This window comes from Scomber japonicus, chromosome 10 (assembly GCF_027409825.1).
Source record: "Scomber japonicus isolate fScoJap1 chromosome 10, fScoJap1.pri, whole genome shotgun sequence".
NCBI lineage: Eukaryota > Metazoa > Chordata > Actinopteri > Scombriformes > Scombridae > Scomber > Scomber japonicus.
This window is the reverse complement of record NC_070587.1, coordinates 22,031,617-22,054,397: the sequence shown is the minus strand read 5'-3', so window position 1 is coordinate 22,054,397 and position 22,781 is coordinate 22,031,617. Positions and strand designations below refer to the sequence as shown.

Sequence of the window (22,781 nt, the reverse complement as noted above, 5' to 3'; positions counted from 1 at the left end):
TGAATCCAGACTCATTACAGTGCACCTTGACTAAGCCCCAGTAATTAGCATTGGTAAGGCATTGTACAAGAGGCGGCAACACCCTCATCAACACACATTTACAACAGAGCTCTAAATCTGCTGCTCATTAATAGCTTGCCTCCCAATCAATTATTAACACCTACAATGGAAGCCAGGCTCACCGGGGCCAGGCCTCTTACTCCAGGCAAACCGTGGGCCACCTTCTCCTCCCGGTTCTGTCCAGCATAGGTAATTACCACCTTTAAAGACACCTGCTACTCAATAGCTTCGACCCAGACTGTTAATTTAGCCCCCCGATTGCAGACATTTATGTCTGAGTGTCACTATTAATTTGCGTTAATTTGGAGAGTGTGAGGAGCCCGGGCAGAGGCGTTGTCGGCAGCCGGCTGAATGTGCTCGTCGCTCACCTGCGCCGGGGCTGCGGCTGTAATTGGAGTCTAATGGTCTGATTGATCAGTGAGAGAAGTGAGGGATGAGACGGCGCTCTGGCAGCTCCATCAGTCAGACACAGAGGAGAGAGGAGAGGAGGAGGAAGAGGAACAGGAGCAGGGAAGAGCGGTCAACAACAGCAGCAATGCCAAATATTTTCTTTTATTCCTAGATTTTTTTCACTCTCTTATTTTTGGTATTTCTGTCTATAACTTGCTTTGAGCAAACCTCCTCTGCATCCTCACTTCTGCCTTACTCACCACTAAGTGCGCTGACCCAAGTGAATTACTTTGTTTTCAGTTCATACTCTAGTCTCTATAGAGTTGAGACCTTTCTGTTTCTCCAATTTCAGCCACTCATTGAGTACTGAAATGTTCACAAAATCATATATATTGTACTATTATCATCTTAGAAATACTAAATCTAGAAAACAGTTGAGAAATGATATTGGGATAAAAAAGCTATGCAGTCTATAAGTGATCTAAGAATGATAAAGAGCGTAAAAAATACCACAGTAAGGCAAGGTATATGATCTGTCCAATACAGTGCAATGTGATTGTGTTAACAGGTCTGCAACAGCAATAACTATAACTCCAGTCCCTCATGCCAAGCTTAGCCCCTGGGGTCTACAGACCTGCCACGGCCGACCCATCAGCTGTGAAATCTGCTTTCCTCTTTGATAAACGGTCGAGATGTGACCCTATCTCTGTCCTGCAGATGCCCAGATTTCCTGTCATGCTTTTTCCCCTCTGTTTTTTCCTGCCTCCTCTCTCCCACATCTCTCTCTCTCTCTCATACGCACTCTCTCTCTCTCTTTTCATTCTTTCTTTTTCCAAGCTTTATGCCTCTCTTTCCAGCAACTGCATGTAACGCTCCACTCGCCGTTCTTTCTCAGCATCATCCATCACTTTGGTCAGCTACCGAGGCCTGTTGTCCACCAGCAGCCAGCCCACATCGGCTCTCATGCCACAGCACATGTAGCTAGGGCCAGCTTTAGCTCCTGCTCCCATTTGCTTCCTCTAGGGACCAGTAACCCCCCCCCCCTCCCCTCTCTTCTCCCATCCTTACCCAACTCTCCATCAGACACCACAAGACTACTCCCCAGACACCAGCTGGACCTAACATAGTCTCCACCTTAAACGGTTCTGAGTGTGCCAAAGTGCTACTCCTGTCCAGTTTAATGCAAAGCTGCTTAAATTCACTGTATTTTCATTATTTACAGTAAGCCACTTTAAGGAGTCATTACACTTTAGTCCCTTTCTGGGCGCGATGCCAAGGATTGAGAAAGGGACCTATGCACCGTACGCGTTGGCTCTACAAAAATAGCCTGACCTCTAAAAAGTCATATCTGAAATGATGTGTCTCGATGAAGGGATAAAATATGTTTGATTTCAGGGAGGGCATATCAATATCTCACCGGTGGGTGATGTGTTTCAAGCATGAGAGAGATGTCACTCCTGCCATATACCTGGCTGCCTTCGGGTAATTCATTCACCTCTATGGTTTCAAAAATCTAAGAGTAAAAGGAGATTTAATAGTCTGTGGAGGTCACATTTCATAAGAATGACTGAGTGTGCCTCCTAGGTGAAGTAGAGACCCATGAAGCAATGAGCCTTTATTTCTACCTCAAACGCTTTCTAGAGCCTTGTGACCCCTCTACGCAGCACCAGCCGCCCTGACATGCATCAAAACTAGCCAGCCCTTTTCTCTCCTTCTGTCTCTCTCCTCCTCGTCTCTCTCCACATTTATTATTTTAACTTTTCCCTCTTTCCCTCTCCAGGTGAGGCATTGGGGTTTTGTTCCTGTCCTCAGTCAGTCTGTGTTTGAAGATTTGCACAACTCCCTCGCCTCCCACTGACATAACAGAGATAAATGCAGCGCCATGTTCGGGATGTTGCCAACGGCTGCATGTTTAACAAGGCAACAGCTCAATGACTAGAGGTTTGATTAAACTAGAAATCCCGCCTCGCAGTTGTATGCCTCCACTAACCAGTCAAGTTGCAGTTTACATCCGTGTCTGTCCGGATTCATGTAGTATTTGTAGTGAAGACTTTGAAGGTATTAGGTGTATTTTCATGTATGTCTTCACATGCCTGGCCGATAAAGACGAGTCTGATAGAACACAAAGTTGTATTCATGACAGCAGACGATGCTTCAGATACGGATGTTGCTACAAATTCTAAAATGTGGATGCTTTACACACATCTTCAATCCAACAGTACATAAAATCTATCAAATCTCCACAGTTTCCAGGTGCGCACCAAGATTAGTGTCACCAATTCAGTATCAGAGCAAATACGTTTAAAGACTCCCCTTCTGTTCCTGAGTTATGGCGTTGAATAACTGAACAATGGCTAGAAAAATGTTTATGCAGAACATTACATCACAGTGAAGTTGACCTTTGACCTTTTGGTATAAAGAATCATACCTACATCATTTTATACTATTAGACATATGTATGAAACGTCTTCATAATCAGCACATGAATTCTGGAGTTATGGCCAAAAGCATGTTTTGCGAGGGCACAGTGATCTTGACCTTTGACCTTTGACTGCTATTATCTTATCAGTTCATTCTTGAGTCCAAGTGGATGTTTATGCCAAATTTGAAGAAATCCTTTCATGGTGTTCCTAAATATATCACATTCACAAGAATGGAATGCATGGATGGACAACCCGAAAAGATAATGCCTCCGGCCATGGCATTAAAAGAAAGGAAAGAAGGAAAGAAAGAAAGAAAGCCATGCTAGTGTAAATGAGATGATTCCCTTGTCTTGCACTTAAAATACAGAAGTTGAAGGATGGTTTCTGGTTTATTGAGCTTCTAAAAAACAAAGTAAAAAGTTGCACAGAACCTCAAAAGGAGGCTCAATAACACAAAACATGCCAGTTGGGTTAACCTAGCCTTTAATGAGAGATAGTGAGAAGCTGCTAACAGCCAGTACCCCATTTGAGAGATGAGACTTTGGAGAGGAGGAGGGCAAGCAGCAAAGCATTGAAAAGGGCCCCCAAGAGAATAGACACACATGAGATGCAATATGCCAGCGCTTCTTCCTCTGCTTTTAATTGCGAGGGAGGCTTGGCATATTCTGTAACCCTTCCACAGCCTATTACAGGTGATGACCAGCACCTGCTCACTTAAAAAAAAGAAAGAAAACCTGAGGAGGATCTGGAAAGTATAGCAATGAATTCCTCGGAGGGCAGTTAGTTAAGAACTTATCACTCCTGCCTAGAGCAATCCTGAAGAATACAATCAGTTTATGCGTTTTGTTCAGCAGGTAGATGATGAATTTGTTCAGAGTTTGCATCTACTGACAAAAAAAAGAACTCAAGCATAAAAACATATTTGAAAAGATTTGTTTATATGACATCTCTTGGTGAGTCTGAGGGTCATTTGAGGGATGGTTGAAGGTTGGTTTTAGATGCCTTTCAGGGAAATTCAAGCTGAGATTGCTGGAGAAATATATGGAGTGTGTTACTTTGGAAGGCAACTTGAGGTGTTGCTCTGTCAAATCACTTTTCCGCCCAAGGATAACTGGCTTTACCCTGAGAGAAGCCATATTTCATGGCTATAATACGGCCTGAGTTATTTAAAGCCACTGATGACTTCAAAAACCACGAGGGGAGCTTAGAAAACAGTTGAAACTGCTCTGAAAATGATTTAATAAAGTTATGCGTTTAAGGAATCTGGGAAAACAGGGGGTGGGGGAGTGGAAGGCTCTGAGTCCAAAATCCTCATGGACTTTTCCTTATGTTTCTTAACGGGATGAATGTGAGGCTGGTTACAATTTTAATAAGAATTGCTTAATTAATCCAAATGTAGAATGGAATATCAAACCCACGGAGGACTCTCCACTCCACCAGTGCAGCAGGTCAACACAAGCCTCTGCTGGGATCTTTAAAACAAGTGATATAAAGCTGCCGGGTGCAGGGTAACATCAAAAATAATGGATTGTGACTTCATTCAATTGAAGCCTGGACTGAGTTCAATTAAAGTGTTTTGTCATAAAATATGCAGATTAAATGGTTAAAATGGATGCACTTCAAAGGCTTTTGTTGGGGGCCAGTTGGATCCCAGAAGAGTCACCTCAATAGGATCGAATGTCATAGGAATTGCCATTAATATGGTCTTTAGATGTAGAACTTTCTAGTAATCATATTGCCATAGCTGTCAAGGGCAACGTTTGACCAAATAAAGTGAGCTTACAATAAGTTCTAAGGATCCTGACAATTTCAGGGCACTGCTTTTGATCCAAATGGCTTAATAATGGTTAATGAATCAGTGATTAATGCTGTGTGGCAAGCTATTAATATGGAGAACATTTAGGCAACCACTTTTGAACATGTTTTAGCATCTTTGCTCCGGCTTCTGGCTTTTTATCTTATTTTACGGTTAATATTTTAAGTCAGGCAGCTAGCTACATTGCTAAACTCTCAAATCTATATGAACCTAACCCTAACCCTAACCCATCTGACCCATTCTTGAGTGCAAGCTTAAGACCAGGGGGTGATTGAGTCTTTTTCCGGTTAAGACCCCATGCCTCTGTAACAATGTGCCTGATCAGATTTGCTTGGCTGACACTGGGTCCTCTTTTAAATCACTTCTCAAATCACACATTTATCATCTAGATTTAGATAGAGTTAGTCATTTGTTCATTTTGTGTTACTATAAAGTGCCAGTGTGTAAGATTTAGTGGCATCTAACGGTGAGGTCGAGAAAATACCGTGGCCATGAAACTCAGGACAAATATGAAAGCCACTCTCTAGAGTCAGTGTTTGGTTTGTCCATTCTGGGCTACTGTACTCTAAAGATGCCACTAAAGTCTACACACTGCACCTTTGTGTCTTAAGCTTGTTTTGTTTTATATTTGCTGAATTTCATAATCTACTGCACAATTTGTAGTTGGTTCATATTTAAAAGTGGTACCCTAATGTTAAATAGTTGAAAAGTAGTCGACCAAAACATTAACATACCAGTGTGCTGTTGTCAGTGCTCATCTCAATCTTCCCCTCGAAGGGTCCCCATGTTGTCCCCACAGGCAGCTGCTGCCGGCTGTGGATCCGACGCTCGCCATCTTTGAGGAATGCGTCCAGCTCTCCTAAAAACACACCAGAACCAAACCACAGTCAGCCACAGCGCTATATTAAAAACGCTAGTTCCACATCCAATCACAGTGACGTTAAATTCATTGTCCTTTCACCTCAAACCTTTATGAGCCATCATATTATAGCCTCAAAGCCAAGCAGTAAACAGTGAAGGTTAAAGCCAAGCAGTTTCAAAATGGATAAGCAAATCAAGGAAGCATCCATCTGATGGTGTTCCTCAGACACATGGTGCGCTAACCTTACTTGAAAGGTGTCTTCTGTTGAGATAATCTCTGTGAGACACTGCAGGCTCGCTGGCTGGCGGGAGCAGCTAGTGGCAGGCCTATTTCTGTTGTTCCAGGAAGGCTGGGCCCTTGTTAGTGCTGTGCAGAGCTCCAGTTAATTAACAGTGAAACCGGATAGCACTGTTAGTACTACCGGTGCTCACCTCCCTGACACACTCAGCTATCTTATCTCTTAGATTCAGTGTACTTTTTCAGGATGGTGATTAATCAAATAGTTATGATAAACCCCATGGCAGACCGTGACATAGTTTACCGAGGAGGATGTTTCCCTGTGTGCGTGTATGCGTGTGTCTATGTGTGTCACGAAGGGAAAGTATGCAGCTCTCAACTGTACATTTCCGACTGGTTGCCTTGACAACACTAAGAGGTCTTCTCAAGGGAAATCTGATGATTCAGACATGTGTAAGTACAAGTTATGTTGGCTTTTATAAACTTTTTGATCACAAGAAGTTCAACAAACCCAAACATATTTTTATCATGTTTGAGGCCTTCTCTATTTTGGACCATTTTTATCACTGGACTGACCTTTGAGAGTTAAGAGTTCAGGGTCGGCTACAGAGCATCATCACAGCTCTGGCGGGCCTGGAGAAGATTCTACTTTTATATTTTTTATATTTCATTAAGGCAGAATTTTAGTATTATAATGCAAACTCTATACATGTTGTTAACATCGTGTCTTTTAACCTATTTGTTCACACATGTGACTAATAGGTATTCAGGGCATTCGGCTCATGCTGAATGAGCTGAAGTAATCACTGAACTTTCTGATGCGTCTGTGGTATAATGACCTATTCAGCCCTGTTCTACTCTGTAAATATCAGCTGTGTATCTGTGGCATGCCATTGTGTCCGTCTGTTGTGCGGGTATGGAAATGTGCGCTTATGTGCTCCTTTGCATGCATAAACATGATCTAAACATCAGGCTGGCGTTATTACTCATAACAAATGACACCTTGCAGATCATGTGCTCATCAGTCGCGATCACCCTTGTAACAATAAAGAGCTAAATGTCACCCCATAATGATGAAAACCCTCAAACCAAACCTTTGTTATAGTTAGATGCTAAATCTCTGAAACACTAACACACAGTATAAACATTTGGTTACGTTTCATGGAAAAAACATGTATAGTTTTGGAATGGGCCCAAAAATAAGATAATCGGAGCTGCGTTATCTTATTCTTTCTCTCACTCTGTCTCCTCTCTCCCCCTCCTGTGTTCCTGCTGTTGCATGCTGTCTTCCTGGTGCTGCAGTGGAAGGTGGGTAAGCTCATTACAGAGAAATAATTAAACATTGGTGCACAGCTGGTCGTCATCACTGAGAGCAACAGCCACCGCTTGATGCATTCTGTTTGTCCTCAGATAAGACCCACGGCCTTTAACCGCTTGGATGCAAGTTCCTGTTTAGCCCCGCTTGACACACAGCTCAAACCATCCCCGGCCAACCATTCTGATTTCTTTCCTTTCCCCTTTTCTTTCCTTTTTTTTTTTTTTTTTTTAGGAGGGGGTGGGATGCACGGAGTAAAAGTGGGTAGCCGGTAGTGAGGGTGGAAGGGGGGGGGTTGTACGATTCAATTTGTGCATTATGTGGTCCACCATGTTTAGGTGCCAGTTGTGTGTATCTCGCACCAAATGTTGCCTGAGGACCTTGGCTCACAGATGGCTTGTCACATCTGTTACAGATACTAGTGGAAGATCTCCACAAAAACACCCATGGATGAATAATGAGTTCCCTTCATGAACTGTCTGTATGTTCTCTGAGTGTTTCAGGTTTACTAACGTTGCAAAAATCTACTGACAGATGTATCTTGTTATCAACTGGGCTACCAACAATTTCTGTCATTATGAGTCCAAAAAGTCTTAATGTCGAAGTGATAATTCAACTCCTTACACGCCCCTACATTCCAAATCTATGACCCCAAATAACTAAAATACATTTAGAACAAATTCACGAGGCAGTGTTTAACGCAACAAACTGTTAACAACATTCAGAAGCATAAAGAAAGCTCATCATTGACTATTAGGAGATTTAACAAGCCTGTGTTCTCTCTTCAACGTTCCTCATCATCCAATTCTCAAATGCCACACATTTGGCCAATCATAATGATGTGGCTCAAGAGCTGTACCCCCTCCTCCAAATCCCAACCAAGCCCTCTCCACCACCTTCACCCTCTACACCCCCCCCCCACCCTCAACACCCCCTCAACCACCAACTACCCTCCACCCCACCCTCGATAAGATCATCATCTGTCGCTAGACTCTAGGGTCTGTTCCTGCACTCCACAGATACTTGGCAGACCAATGAATGTCCCTTTGTGTGGAGAGATCCTCCTCAGATAGCACCCAAGATGCTCCACGCTGGCATCTGTTTGTTTTTTTTTGTTGTGTGTGTGTACGTGTGTCCATTTTCTGTTATTGTGCAGAGGAATAAGGAACCTCTTCTCTCCCTTCAGTGGCCTATGACTGAATACTAATACGCTTCTTGGTGGCAGGGTGCCAGGCTAGTATGATTTAAAGAATAAATGGGTGTGGACTATTGATAGATAGAGACACTTTCTACTTTAAATACGATGCAATTTTCCCCCTTTTATTGCCCCTGATGTGGCATAAAGGGAAGGAAAATCATGTTATTCCACACTGTCTGACAGTATCGAATGTACAATGCATTCCGTATGAGCTCGTTCCAGTTCTTCATTGATGTTATATGATGTTTACACTGATTGAAATACTCAAACCCATGTGTTTATGGCTGCACCATACAATCAAATTCAAAACTCCAACACAGATGATTTCATTTTATACACATTTTGCCATAAATTCAGCCTCATGTTTTTAGCATCTCCACTGAAAATTAAAGTAAAGGTCTAATGGTTGGAGCAAAGTGTGATGTTTAGATGGTTAAAGGTTTGGAATATGGGATAAATTCATTTTAAACCTGTTTAATCTGTTGTTTTAATAACCCATTTACATTCTTTCTTTAAAAATTCCTCACATTTTCCTTAATACGTTAAAATGTCATGATAGATTTTACCCTGAATGTTTCTATTAATGCACAAGAGGTGTAAGACTGGATATTCTTAATATAAATTCTGGCCTGGAGTAAGGTCTGTGCTAATGGTCAGAAATGACAAATGACATCATCAACTTGCTACTGCAGATTAACATTTGTTAAAGCAATGGATCTGCTCAAGCTCTTTTCAACATGGATTTGACTTCTCGAACTATTTCAAGGTACCAACTTTAAAGGGAAAACCCCTCCAGGGACAGTAAGAAAATACACTGATTAGTGATCTAGCAAGAGGTTTATTTCACTATTTTCCAGATGTCTTGAGTATAATAAGAGCAAGAGCGGATGTTAGAGGGAAACAAAGAACAACAGAGTGGAGACAAGTGGGGAAAATATGCCTGAGCTTCACACTGTGGACGATCCCTTTTGATATCAAGCAGTACCTTTGAATCAAAGCAAATAAATGACTGCTGTTCAAAGTTCAATAACCTGTGTGTGGCAATTCAAAGATGTCCTACTGAATCCCAGTCATCTCTACTGATAGGGCGTGTTATAGAGCCAGCAAATGGGCTATAAATTAATATACCATGAGAGGCATATGGGGTGAAATGGAATGCTCTGTATCAGTTCAACAAAAGGTGCCACATCTTTAAAGCAGATATGTGATATGAAATTTTACAGCTGAAGGAGAAATGTCACAGAGCTTTGATAAGAGAGCGATGAACTTTCTCCCCCCCAACCCAAACCGCTATTATCAGGTCCAAGTGAGCAAAATGCATCATTTATAACCCACAGCTCACACTATTATCTCTGAGAAAGGCGCTTGTTTTAAAACACTGAAGGAACCCATCCACCCATCCCAGACACCACACATCACCTCCTTCTCACCCACCTCTATCCTCCCCAACCCAACCCACCTAGATGTGGCTGCTTTTTTTGGCACAGGTCTCTTTCGAACAGCAGGGGGGAAAGAGTTGACTGTTTGCTGGACAGCAAGTTTCCAGGCAACCACATGAGTTTGGTCAAATGAGAAGTGTGTGTGTGTGTGTGTGTGTGTGGGGAGAAGAGGGGTGGGGGCGATTTTGGTAAGGGGGATTCACCCTTTAGGTCAGGCTTGTTTTCAGGCAGTGGACTGCTTGGGGGGAAAGAGTTAAACAAGCCAAGGGGATTAGGGCATTTTTAGCTGTGATACTCCACACAAGCTGAGTAGGGGGTTGTGGGGTGACGTGGGTTGTTGTGTGTGTGTGTGTGTGGGGGGGGGGGGGGGGGGGTTCAATGGATGGAAGACACCCACCCTGCTCATTGTAGAAAGCCTCAACAATGCCTTGGAAATATAGCTCAGAGACAGCTGGGAATGCAGGTGTTTCTATTCCATCGGCAGACAAGAATGATGAGATTATATCAAATGGTGATGAAATCCTGGTTGGTTTAGGTTGGGGGGAATATCGTGGATATGTCAAATAAAAATGGTATAATTTTATGTTGACAATTGGTGCAAGTAAGCTCCATTTCGTACCTATATTGTTTGGTTTGTGTTTTCTTTGGTATGATTCATCTGGGCAGCAATCATACCTGAGTGTGGATCAAAACAACCACACCAAGACCCAGAGGAAGTGGTCTTGGTCTGGTCACAAAAGAAATTCTGACCTCAATCTAACCCAAATATACTCATGCAAGTTTGAGCCATGAGCTCAATAGCTCCTGTAGCCAGGTGCACTTTGCATAGTGGGATGCGGATGCATGACTGGACTGGCAAAGTATGTTGCCTCGTTGACATTTGGGCAGCCAGGACCTTCTTCCTGTGTTTATTTTGTCGCTCCAACCCCAGATCCAGCTAACCTGTGAGAGGAGGGGATGTCCTCATGAGACTTTTAATGATGTTGTTCGGTATTCTTTAAATTTTTCCCATGTGAAAAGAAATGCAAGAAGATGAAAATGAAAGTTACACTGATTAGGACCAGTGAGTATTGAACTATAGGTTTGAAAACATTATTTAAGGTAAGCAGAAACCGTGTTTGCTATTATTAAGAAGCCAAACCTTAATTCCAGGTGTGTGACAAGACTAGTCTGACACGCTACATGCCCATCCTCCTCCCCACACTCTCCACACTCTTACTTTCCGCCTTGCACTACTTCATGCATACTGAATGTTGGCACTGGATGTAAATCATGAGGACAAACCCAGGATCTTTCCCATGACCCTCTTTGAATCTGAACTGAAATAAATAAATGAACAGTACAGAGTAGTGCAGCTACACACACACACACACTCACTCACTCACTCACTCGCTCACTCACTCACTCGCTCACTCACTCACTCGCTCACTCACTCACATGCAAGAACTTGCAGTACATTATCAACATGGAGACTGTTGTTTGGTGTCATTGAGCAATTGAAATATACCAGCTGTCAAGCGCTCAGTTTCAACAAAAGCCTGGCGAAGTTAGCGGCGGGCCTGCTGACAACAATCTGTGAGACATCCATCTTTAGAGAAGCACTACAATTTCTATTGATAGCATGTAAAGGCAGACAGCAAAACTTAAAGAATGACTGTCCTCACACAAAGATATCTCCCTATCGCCGACAACATCTAGAGGACACACACCACTCCTGCTGCAATCTGATTATTTTAAATGCTTTTCTTAAAATTTCAGAACCATCAAAAGGACATTACTCTACCTGAGTGTGTCAGGATGAATGAGTAATTGATGGTATGTTCACTGGGAGTGCATGTATTTGAGATGGATGGATAAAAAGGCGAAGAATTTAGCTGCAAAAGGAAGTTAGTGTTTTCAGTCTTGCTCTTGCTATAAATAAGTGTGTAAAACACAGCATGAGATGCAATTGTTATATTTGGAAGTATATACAGGTAGATATTGGGTTTAAAAATATTCTGTGCTATGAAATATCTAAACAAATAACTTTTTAGAAAGGAACACAAGTAAACATTGCCACTTCCAGGTCTTGATATTCTGTAATTAATTCAGCAAGAGACTATTTTTAAAGTACTCCTGAATCTCCTCCCAAGTCAATTACCAGGCTGCAACTTCCCCTGGGTAACGGGGAATTCTGTTTTTTTTTTCCTGGGTGACCTAGTTGTCTTTTGTGAGTAGGTTTTAGCCGGAGCAGTTTGACAGTCAACAGATAAGATGGATTAAGCTTTTTTTTTTTCATCCAGTTTTGATGTGAACAGCGTAAAAGCGGGTTAAATCATTGAGTTTCAGGAGTATTTTTAAATGCCTGGAGATAGCGAGATAAAGGAGCTAAACCTAAGACTTGGGCTGGGAAGGTCAAGGTTAAGGCTCGGGAGAGCAGCTACCCGGCGACTGAGGCCAGCTCTCGTCTCTGTCGGAGCGAGCCGAGCGCCGCGGCCGAGCCCACCTCTCATCACTCCCAAGAAAAGATACACGAAAGGAGTGAAACAAAATCCAGCGAGGGCTCTACAGGCGGCATCAAAGAGCAGTGCACCCTTGCCTCGCGTGGGTGCAAGTGAGTGTGTGTGTGCAAGTAAGCGAGTGTGTGAGGGTGGAAAGGGGGGGGGGTTGTTTAGTTCCTGCGTGCATGCATGAATGAGTGTATGTGCCTGCCTCTCTGTGTGTGTGTGTGTGTGTGTGTGTGTGTACACTGTAAAATATCGTTCCTCCATGAGCAACTACCTCCATAATTATGTTTTGATTATTCGCGAGTACTAAAATAAAACAGCAATTAATCTGTTGATGTAAGACAGAAAATAGAAGTACGACGTACATATTAAACAAACCAGTTTACAGAGCGATGCAGCATTAAAACAAAATCACATTTTCAGAATATAATTTGTACAACAACACCCCCCGCCACCACCACCACGCACCCCTCCACCATCAACACCTCCCCTTCCCACCTCCCCCAAACCTGATCTAAGGCATGCTTAACATGTGCATAGGAGCTGACAGCCGTACAATCACGTGACGCGGCTCAGCCAATCCTGCATTCATTTGAATTTTAAGCCGCGCCGTGATGAAGCCACTTGAGCATAAGAAAAGGTGAAGAGTCGACGGAAAAAAATAACAAACAAAATCCACAAAAAAAAAAAAAAAAAAAAGAGTGATTGCAACGGGTCAAACCCTATATGTGTGTAACATGTTTGTTTATCTCGTGTCACATCTGGCCGGTGCAGAGAGGTTTTTTTTTTTTTTTTTTTGGTCTGAGACATTTCTGAGGGGACATATTTAGACACATTTTGTGGACGTGTATTCCCCCACTGCTCCTCATGTCGGTGACAGGGGAGAGTAATCCTATACACAGGCTGCTATTGTGAAATGAGAAACTAGCCTCCTTCACTGCCAGAGACCAGATGCACCTCTCTCTCTCTCTCTCACTCTCTCTCTCTCTCTCTCTCTCTCTCTGTCCTAATCTGTAAACGACTTAAAGGAGCCTTATCTCCGGGCTCTTCTGCTTCATTTCATGCTTGATTTACTTTAATTTGTCTGATAGGGCACAAGGATTTGGAAATGGCCCATCTTTCGGTGGAAAATGTTCTGATTTTTCTCCGGCATTGTTATGTGGAGGTTTTTGACTTTTCTCTCCCCCCTCCTCTCTCTCTTTCTCTCTCTCTCTCTCTCCCTCTCTCTCTCACTCCTTCTCTTTCTCCATCTCCATCTCTCTCCCATTCCCCCTCCTCCTTCTCCTCCTCCTCCTCCTCTCTCTCCGTCCCTCCCTCCCTTCCTCCCTCTCTCTTTCTTTCTTTCCATCATCTCTCTTTTTTTTCTTTGGTGGTGGTGGTGGTGGTGGAGTGGTAGTGGGGGGATATTGCTCCAGTGCAACAGTCTGTTTGACTGCATTTAGATTCAAGCTAACACAGCAGAAACAAGTTTTCCATGAGGTGTGATTTTGTGATGGGCGACGGCGACACTGGATTCATGTTTGCTTTTCAGATCCACATTGGGGCGCAGAGCAGCCGAGTGCTTCAAACCACAAAGATCTTATGTTTAAGTTAAGAGGCGACTGGCCCTCCAGTTTAGCAAGTGGGTGAGCGGCTGGTGCTGATAAAGTTGCTCCACAATGAGGGACAGGGACAAGCGACATGTCTACAGATGCCTTGAGTTCTTTTTCTGCTGGCGGAACTCAAGTACTTGCATGGCTGTCTGCCTGCTCCCGTCACCAAGACATTTTCTCACTTCTATTTAGTGACTGAATGACAGTAGAGGCAGTGAGCTATGATTAGAGAAGCCCATATCTTACCAGATCCTGAATAATCTCCATCCCCTCCCACCAATGAGCAAGGCACAGAGGCGGCACAAAAAGAGCAGAGAAAAAGAGACAAGGAGAATGGGCAGAGCTGTCCTGTGTGTACAGAGATGTCATATGGCTCCAGTGGCCTCCTCTGCACATTCAGTGTGGCCACTGAGAGGCAAAAGAGAAATCTAAAGCCATACAACCTGAGTCAGTCTGACTAATCTGTACAGTGGCAGTCACAATCAAAGACTATTAAACATTCAAATGTGTGCAGAAAGAATGGATATGATTAAAAAAAAGATCTGCCACATGAATTGGAGGTCTGTATTAAACAATTAAAGCCATTCTCAACAGCTCCTCACACGTGTGAAAAAAAATCTATTTCCCACACAAACTGACATGAAACGTCACTAACCCCACCTCCAAAACACAATGTGCAAAAACAAATGGTTAACTACACACACACATACACAAACACACACACACACACACACACACACACACACACACACACACACACACGTGCAAACACACAGAGGAAGAAGCAGAGAGACCATTGAAATTCATCTCACAGCCTGAATTTACTTAACTGCGGGTCTGTGCGCGGTGATAAACGGAGTGATGATCCGGCAACACGTCTTTATCCATGCTTTGCTTTAATTAACGGCGGCTTGTTTGTTGAAAAGATGATTAATATGCCAATGAAAATTGCATAATTGAATACCACAACACTCGCACAATCAGGGAGGAACATGCCATTTTTTATTAACTTTTTATTATCATTATTATTACTATTATTTGGTATTTTAATTCACTTGACAAGCGGGCCCCACCCCCCACCACCCCTGAACAAAAAATAAGAGGAGGCGGAATTGGCGTGACCAGCGGGCCAAGCCGGGCCCAGCTGGACCCAGCTGTTCATCACCTATGAGAGGCCTTCACAGGCAGGGGCACTGTTCTGATATCAATACCTATCAGTGTGAAGGCTGTACATGTGTGTGTGAGTGTGTGTGGGAGGGAGAGAGAAAGAGAGACAGAAAGAGACAGAGACAGAGAGAGAGAGAGAGAGACAGAGAGAGAGAGAGAGAGAGAGAGAGAGAGAGAGAAGGGTAGGGGGTTTTGGGAGAGATATGGCTCGGATGAGACTGAGTGCATTCCTATGACCAAATAATAATGACAAAAACCAAACTGAATGAAAGAAAAGCAGTATTGCACACATGCATATGAAACTAAGCACTATCTGAAGTGCTCACATCCAGATTTAGCAGAAGAGCCTTGCAAATTCATGTATGAAAAAGAACTACAAACCAAAGTCACTCAAATATCCTCTGTAGTTTTATTTAAAAAGGCCAAAAGAAATGAACATTTCCACATGCAAGTAAGTTTCAGTTGAGCAATCCAGTTTACCCAGTATTATATTCCCTAGCACAGCTTGCACAAGTGTCTCCATGTTAATGCTAAACACACACATCAAATATTCAACCAATTACAATGATACCTCTTAGAAAAACGTGTGCCTGGGAGGGTAAGCATTGCAGAACAAACATATTCAGAGAGCTAAAGAAAGACACGATGGGTGTCAAGTCCCTGGGGGCAGAAACACCACCACCAGCCGCGTTTTAAGTCAGCTTTATATTTAGCAACAGCTCTTTTTTTCCCCTGCTGAATTCTTTGGACTTGTTCATATGAAATAATAATCACAGTAAAAAAAAAAAAAAGATAAAGAAAAGATGCTATTGTGATTTTTTTTTTAAGTGGACACAAATTTGGTTGAGATGTGGACAAAATGGTTGAAAGTGAATTATCTTATTAAGGGCATTCTCAATATGCCACATCCTACGTATCCATACAAAACTAGAACCGAATATGGTGACATCTTCCTCAGATGATAAGAACGGTGATTGCATTTTGCCCTATTTTAGATTATATAACTAACAACCATGAAGTTCCTCCATAAAGCCTCTTAGTATAGCGGATCAGTGACTAAATTTGCATCAAGGCGATGCAGCACAGGAGTACAGTGATTTGTCTAATCTCTTGTTGCATATTTCATCATTATAATCACACATTGTGAAATTGTATATGTGTGTGTGTGTGTTTGTGTGTGCATATTTTTGTTACCTCAGTATGCGTGTGCGTATTTTTGTTACCTCATTGGGACCTTTTCCGGTATAAACACCGACCTTATTGGAACCAGTAGTTCTTATGAGGACCAAAGCTCAATCATAGTGAGACAAAACATGATTTCTGAGGTCCTGGTTAAGCTTAGTGGTAGGTGTTAACTGAGGTGAGGATAAGATTAGGGTCAGGCATGAATTGGTTATGGTTAAGGTTAAGGTTAGAGTTTGGGTTAGGCTGCCCACAATGAATAGAAGTCAATGCAATAGCCTAATAAGGGAAGCTATGTGTTAAAACATATGTGTACCATTCTGTATGTTTGAGTCAAGTCTCTATGTCTGTCTGTGTGTGTGTGTGTGTGTGTGTGTGTGTGGCTGTGTAGGAAGAGGGGAGGGTGTTTTCTCTGCACACAGGTGATGCATACAGTATAAAGCCTTCATCAACAATCTCTTAAGAAATAAATGTATTTGGAAGAAGACAGACAATGTTTACACATAGTACTTTGATTGCAATTTAATTTTACATCGCTCAGGGCCCAGAACTCACAGAGACGCTGATGATGTACTTTCATCATCAGTATCAGCAATCTCAGTGTCATTCATGTTTTGTGAGACTTGTCAGAAGACTTTTGAATAAACCCCTGGAGGAGCGAGATAAAACCATCCTTTTCTGAGAGAGAATTGCCATGATGCACGTCCAAATTTCTTGATTACAAGACGAGGGGGGGAGGAAAAAAAAAATAAAACCTTGAATGAAAGCCTGCGCAGAAAGTTTTCAGTTTGCTGATATAACAGTCAAGTGTGTCTATAAGTCTACTTAAAACGCTTAGGTATCAGTGGAGACAGCTGCGACACCCTCGTCTTATGATTCTGTCGAGACAGTACACTATCAAACCTTTCATACCGTTCCCAAGCTACATTTCCGGTGACAAAAGCTTTGCGAAAGCCTCCTGAAGGATTCATCTATATCCTAATATTTCCAATCCAATTTAACTGGAGCAGCCGGAGTGGTCTGAGCACTAGTTTACCAATCTTTGCTTTCCAAGACTCCGTGTGCTGAAGGCTTGAGGGGTTCAATCAATGGCGCTTTGATCTCGGCTGGAACCATAATTATTTAACATTGTTACAAGGATTTCTCTAATCCATCCTACCATTAAATCCCTTTTACACCCTCATCTTCTGCAGCCTAATCTGCATCTGGGTGCTCCGTTTGTCTCTCTCCCTCATTTCGGCTCACCCCTCCTTCCTTGACGACACCCTGACTTTATAATGGACTTGGGTGCCGACTTAGAAAATGCCTGTTTACTGAGAGTAACCTGACTGAACTGTGCTCAAATGGACTGTTGCTATGCCAGCAACTTCAAAGTTTTTCACAGTATTTGTACTCCGTTTCACTTTCAGTTCAGTTAAAACCAAACGTCCAAAAGATTATGCAGCTTAAATGCAAAAGTATGAACAATACTTCATGCACCATTGATTACAGTTAAACTAAATTGAACTATCTACTGATAAAGACCACTTTAATGATCATATTTCTACCTTTATTTAGCTTTTTCATCATATTTTACACCTGAATAAGAAGTTTCTTTACATGAACTAAGGGAATTTCAAAGTTCAGGTGACTGATGCCCAAAAGGTTTAATCCCATCTGTTTATTTTGGTGATCACTTTGACTCACAACAAAAAGGGCCCACTGTCCTTTTGCAAATATTTGCGTGTCTGTGTTTCACCACGATATAAATAGCAGCACGGGCAACTGCAAACATTTGTTGAGGCACCTGCCACAGTATCGTGGCCATCTGGTCTTCCAATTCTCCTAGCATGACATATGTGCATTAAACCTGAAATGGTTATTGTTTTTTTTTTCTTTCTTTCTTTCTCTTTTGGAAGACTGGAAGAAGACTGATCGGCCACCGACCCTTCTGGGTTGGCTGGAGTCAAAAATGAGACTCGAGAGTTTTTACATCTGAGTGAAGCTGCATTTTCAGCGTGTGCATGTTTGATGTCTTGAAAGGGGGGAAGAACAGGGGGTGGATGAAAATGGATATCGTTTGGGGGGAGGTTCTCTTTGCTTGTGCTCCGTCTGTGTCCGACTGTCAGGTAGACTCTCAGATGGCCACTCCTTTCGGCTGACCCCTGCTTCGCCCTGGCCGGTGCCCAGCTGGCACCGGGAGCTGGGCAAGCTGGGACACGCCAGCCGTCAGGGACAGCCAAGAGGAGAGATTTGTGGACAAGGTGATCACAACGCTTTTGTTTTTGCTGTGTGAGTTATCTTAGGTGTATTTGATGAATTATATTACATCTAAATTTAGTCACTTCTTTATATGATGCAAAAATATAGGCGAGCACCTGCTTAGAATTAGAAGTTAGATATATATATATATATATATATAGACATATCTTACAATCTAACAGTAGCATAAGTCCCTTTTATATTTACTGATGCATTGCTGGAGAGCAACTCGTGATATATATATATATATATATATATATATATATATATATATATATATATATATATATATATATATATATGTCTTCTTTTTCTCACAGACTGAAAAAATGTGTTTAAGGAGAATTCTAGCAATTCAACAGTACACTTTCATGAAGTTGAGGTACTCACAGTGGACTAATTAAAAAACTAAAAAGGTACATTTTAAAACAGCAAAGTCTAAGATATCTAAGAGTCTATGATTTCCCATAATGCTCTCAGTTTGTAACAAAGGCTTTCTGATTAAAATGTGTTGACTCTGGCTAAAGCCAAAAAGTTAGACTTGATGTATAAAATGGGTGGTGTGCCCCTTCATAATAATGTTTTACTCTGCAGAGATGTGGTAAAAAAAAAAAAAAGAAGTTCCCAGTAGATGACTATACAGTTGTATTGTCTTGTATTCTGTATTCATTGTGATACAGTTATTAAACAAACAACTACTGCTACTAACAAATACATCACATGCAGAGTAAATGTATGTATGCGTGCTGCATTACAATAATTCAGGTCAAAGGGTTTACAACTGCATGTGTAGTATTCATCAATTAATATGTAATCAGCCAAATTAATCATCATGTCTGTGGTGGACAATGGAAACCGGCAAATGTGCTATTGTTAAATGTCAGCAGCCTTTAATCTTGATTCAGTGGTCCACTAGTTCATAACAGTATTAACATACTATATGTATAACACACTGAATCAAATGATATTTCACAGGCTAGACACTTTTTAGCAGAAATGACAGCGATCGCAATTACAGCGCTCTTAACGAACCCTGGATTTGCCTGACTTTCATAAGGGGTGGTGGTTTACACGAGCACGCATTTAGATAAGGCTGAGAACAAGTTCATTAGCAGAGTTAGCTAGCTAACACACACCATTCCCAATTAGCCTAGAGGAGAGCAAGTGGGAGAGAATGAGAGAGACAGAGTCAGATTCTTATCACCACTAGTCCATGAAAATGAATAGAATAGCATGACACGCTATCGCCCAAATCAGCGGCTGATTGCAAAACATCCGTGACGAGAAATGAACACGAGACAGAAGATCAGCACGCAGATTTGCTTAAGGACATACTTGTAGAGACGAGGGAGAGAGAAAGGGAACTCGCTGGGTGTTCCACATCAGAGACCCAACAGAGAAGAGCAAGCTATCAGATTAATAGCGAGTCATTCTGTATGGTTCTCTGCTGCTCCAGACAGAAAGACAATCAGAGAACAGGGGGCCAATCGCAGACAGCACTTGACATGAGTTACTAAAGTGGAGATGAAATGCAGGGACAAAAAAAAAAGTTCAATTACAGGATGTAGATTGTAAAGGCTTTTGTTGTTACTCAGCAAAAGGGAAACGGTATGGAGGTGCTTCAATAGATTCACCAAAGCAGGTGGGCATGTACCGAGTTAGCCCACCTCATTAAAAGGCTTCACTCTCTTTTTATGCAACAGCCATTACACATCCTATTCAGATGCACACGCGCAGTGATTAAAAATTATCTGTTGGTGATCATAATCACACCTGCTTAAACTTAAGCCAAAGAATAACAAAGAACTTTTGAATGCTGACCTATCTGAACATTTACAAAGAGATTAAAGGGTAGACAGTCTCAAACTAAATAAATTTGCTTTTAATCGCTGTGAACAGGAAGTCATGTCATTTCAAATGTTCCTATCTGATTGTCTGATTCCCCTCTTTATTCAAATTATAACATGCCCATCTGACTTTCCCAGCACAATGGGAAAAATTAAAAAGGGAAATGACCTTTCATGGCAGCCATGATGGGAGAGTGAATGGCATTATTATGCGCCAAGATTAATTTCTGCCCACTCTGTGCTGCCCATTGAGAAAACAGAGGAGGGGTACAAACGCTTCAGTGTGAGTCAATCATTAATTGGTTGGAATATTATAGAGATGTTGGGAAATGTACAGTGGTGATTATGAAAAACGATTTATTTGTTTTTCTTCGATAATCCTTGAAGCTAAGAGCAAGCCTGAGTGTGTACAATACATATATAGAGGCAGGTTTCTTTGAGTTGGATGCAGCCATGTGCTAAGTGCCATTTTCAGTATGTAATACAGCAGAGATTAGGACACTGTGTTGAAGTCTTCAAACCGAATGTCACTTGATAACTCGGAACCACTCAGGCTGTGGTTTAGTAAAACATGAAATGGGCATCATGTCTCACATCACCTCCTCTGCAGTTCAACTATCCTCACTATATGCAAGAGACACATAAAAACTCCAGTCTCCCTCCTCTCTCTCTGTCTCTCTCTCCTCTGCCAATCCAGCACTGTGTTTCTGAGCCTCTAATTCTCATTCTGATGGCTAAGTAGAGGGGGAAGCATAATTACAGTCAGTCATACATCTAGTCATACTACATCCATCCCTCCTTTTCAAAGCAGTATTTTTAAGCTCAGCATTTTCTCGCCAAAAACGGCCTTTTCCCGCATGTGATGCCTTCTTTTTGTCATGGCCCCCATAGTTCTGAGCTGACCCCCTCAGCCCTGTCTCCTGACTGATCACAGTGATGGTTTATTACTGTCGTCCCAGCGCTCTTATCTTTAGCCAGCAATGCTCATTTCCTTCCCCAGATTTAAATGCAAATGTGAAATTTAATGATAAATGCATTATCTGATAGGTGCGATAACACTGATTCACTGTCAGTATAAAATACACACCCCGGGGGGCTTCGAGCTAGCAAGCACAACTTGCCCAAATCCACTTTTTTCTCCCTCTCTCTCTCTCTCTCTCTCTCTTTTCTTTTTTCTTTTTTACAAACGCATGTACCTGCAATAAATTCTTGAGGTCATTTCATGCATTAAAAGGAATCATATTTTGTGTGTTCAGCAGTGTGGGTGTAGACTATTGCTGAGCAGTAATTGCTGTGCAACTATCTTGTTCAATGTATTATCCATCACTTTGATGAAGTTACTTTTAGTAAAAGGGCAAAACAAGATAGAGAATGTGTTGTAAACTCTTGAAAAATGCTACATCTGCATTGCATTATTGGGATTTTTATAAAGAGACATGATAAAGCTGCTTTTTGAGCAAGTAATTGTTGATAATTTAATGTACTGTTAACTGAATGGCAGGTTGAGCTAAAGTGTGTCCTATTGAATACAGATTTCTAAATCATTTATCCATCTAAAGTTTCCATACTAGACATGATGCTGTCTTAATTTAGATGCTAAAGTATCTACTAATATCCGTCATATGCTCATTTATACATTGGCCAAATCAATACCTTCCATCAAACTGTAGTTTACATATTATAGCTTGCGTTGCAGTTTAGTGGCAGTAACTTGGTCAGATGGCCCTCAGAGGCTCTCTAGGAAAGATATGTGAAGGCTTTGCTTACTTGGACCATCCCACTCGTCTGGCCCCACTGCAGCGTGCCTGTTCTTTTCGGCCTGCCCATCCACCTCCGACTCTCCTGCTTCTCGGTTGCCATCTTCCTCTCCTGCAAGGTAGAAAAAAAATTGAGTCCTTTAAAGAACAGAACGCACAAACTGAGCAGCAGTCAATCCCAAATTAATGTTCACACATCTAATGTAATTAAGCACAGCATTATGGACTGCAGTGCTCTTCCAAAGGGCAGAGTCTCATAGACTTTGGATGTCATCCCAGCAAAAACAACCTAGTTTTATAACTCTTTCCTATGTGTGTGTCTCACAATCTGCAGTCATGCTCTCATGTAAACTGTCATTGTGTTCGACCGTGTTTTTGTGTTTATATAGTACTGTATATGTACATTTGGAGTGAGCTCACCAAGTCCAGCTGCACACTTTTATGTAAAAGGAGTTCCCATGAGTGCTTGCAGGAACAGGAGGAAGCCCAATGGAACAGGAAGGAAAGCAATGTGTGGGAGAGAGGTGGCTATTTATTACCGTTTGATCTATTGTGGAGCGAGCTAGAATGTGTGTTATAGGATGTAGGGCTGATTTACAGTCTCGGGGCTCACACAGACCATGCTAAAGGATATTTGGGTATCTCTCTCCAGGATGTAAGTGCTTAAAGACCTTGTTAAACAGACTCCACCTCTGAGTGCGCAGTAGTTACACTGACGGGAGCGCTCTTTGAACGTTCTTAGACACACTTACATAGGAGAGAAAAACTA

At 42.0% G+C, this 22,781-nt stretch overlaps 1 protein-coding gene across 1 annotated transcript in view; it reads right to left on the bottom strand.

The window, feature by feature from the left end:
• Nucleotides 1-22,781, bottom strand: part of zfpm2a (zinc finger protein, FOG family member 2a) — an 86,932-nt gene that overhangs the window by 56,941 nt on the left and 7,210 nt on the right. The window contains exons 3-4 of the mRNA XM_053327633.1: nucleotides 22,023-22,124; nucleotides 5,424-5,548 (exon numbers count right to left, since the gene is read on the bottom strand). Coding sequence (XP_053183608.1) covers nucleotides 5,424-5,548; nucleotides 22,023-22,124 — 227 coding nt within the window. The remainder of the gene's footprint in view (nucleotides 1-5,423; nucleotides 5,549-22,022; nucleotides 22,125-22,781) is intronic.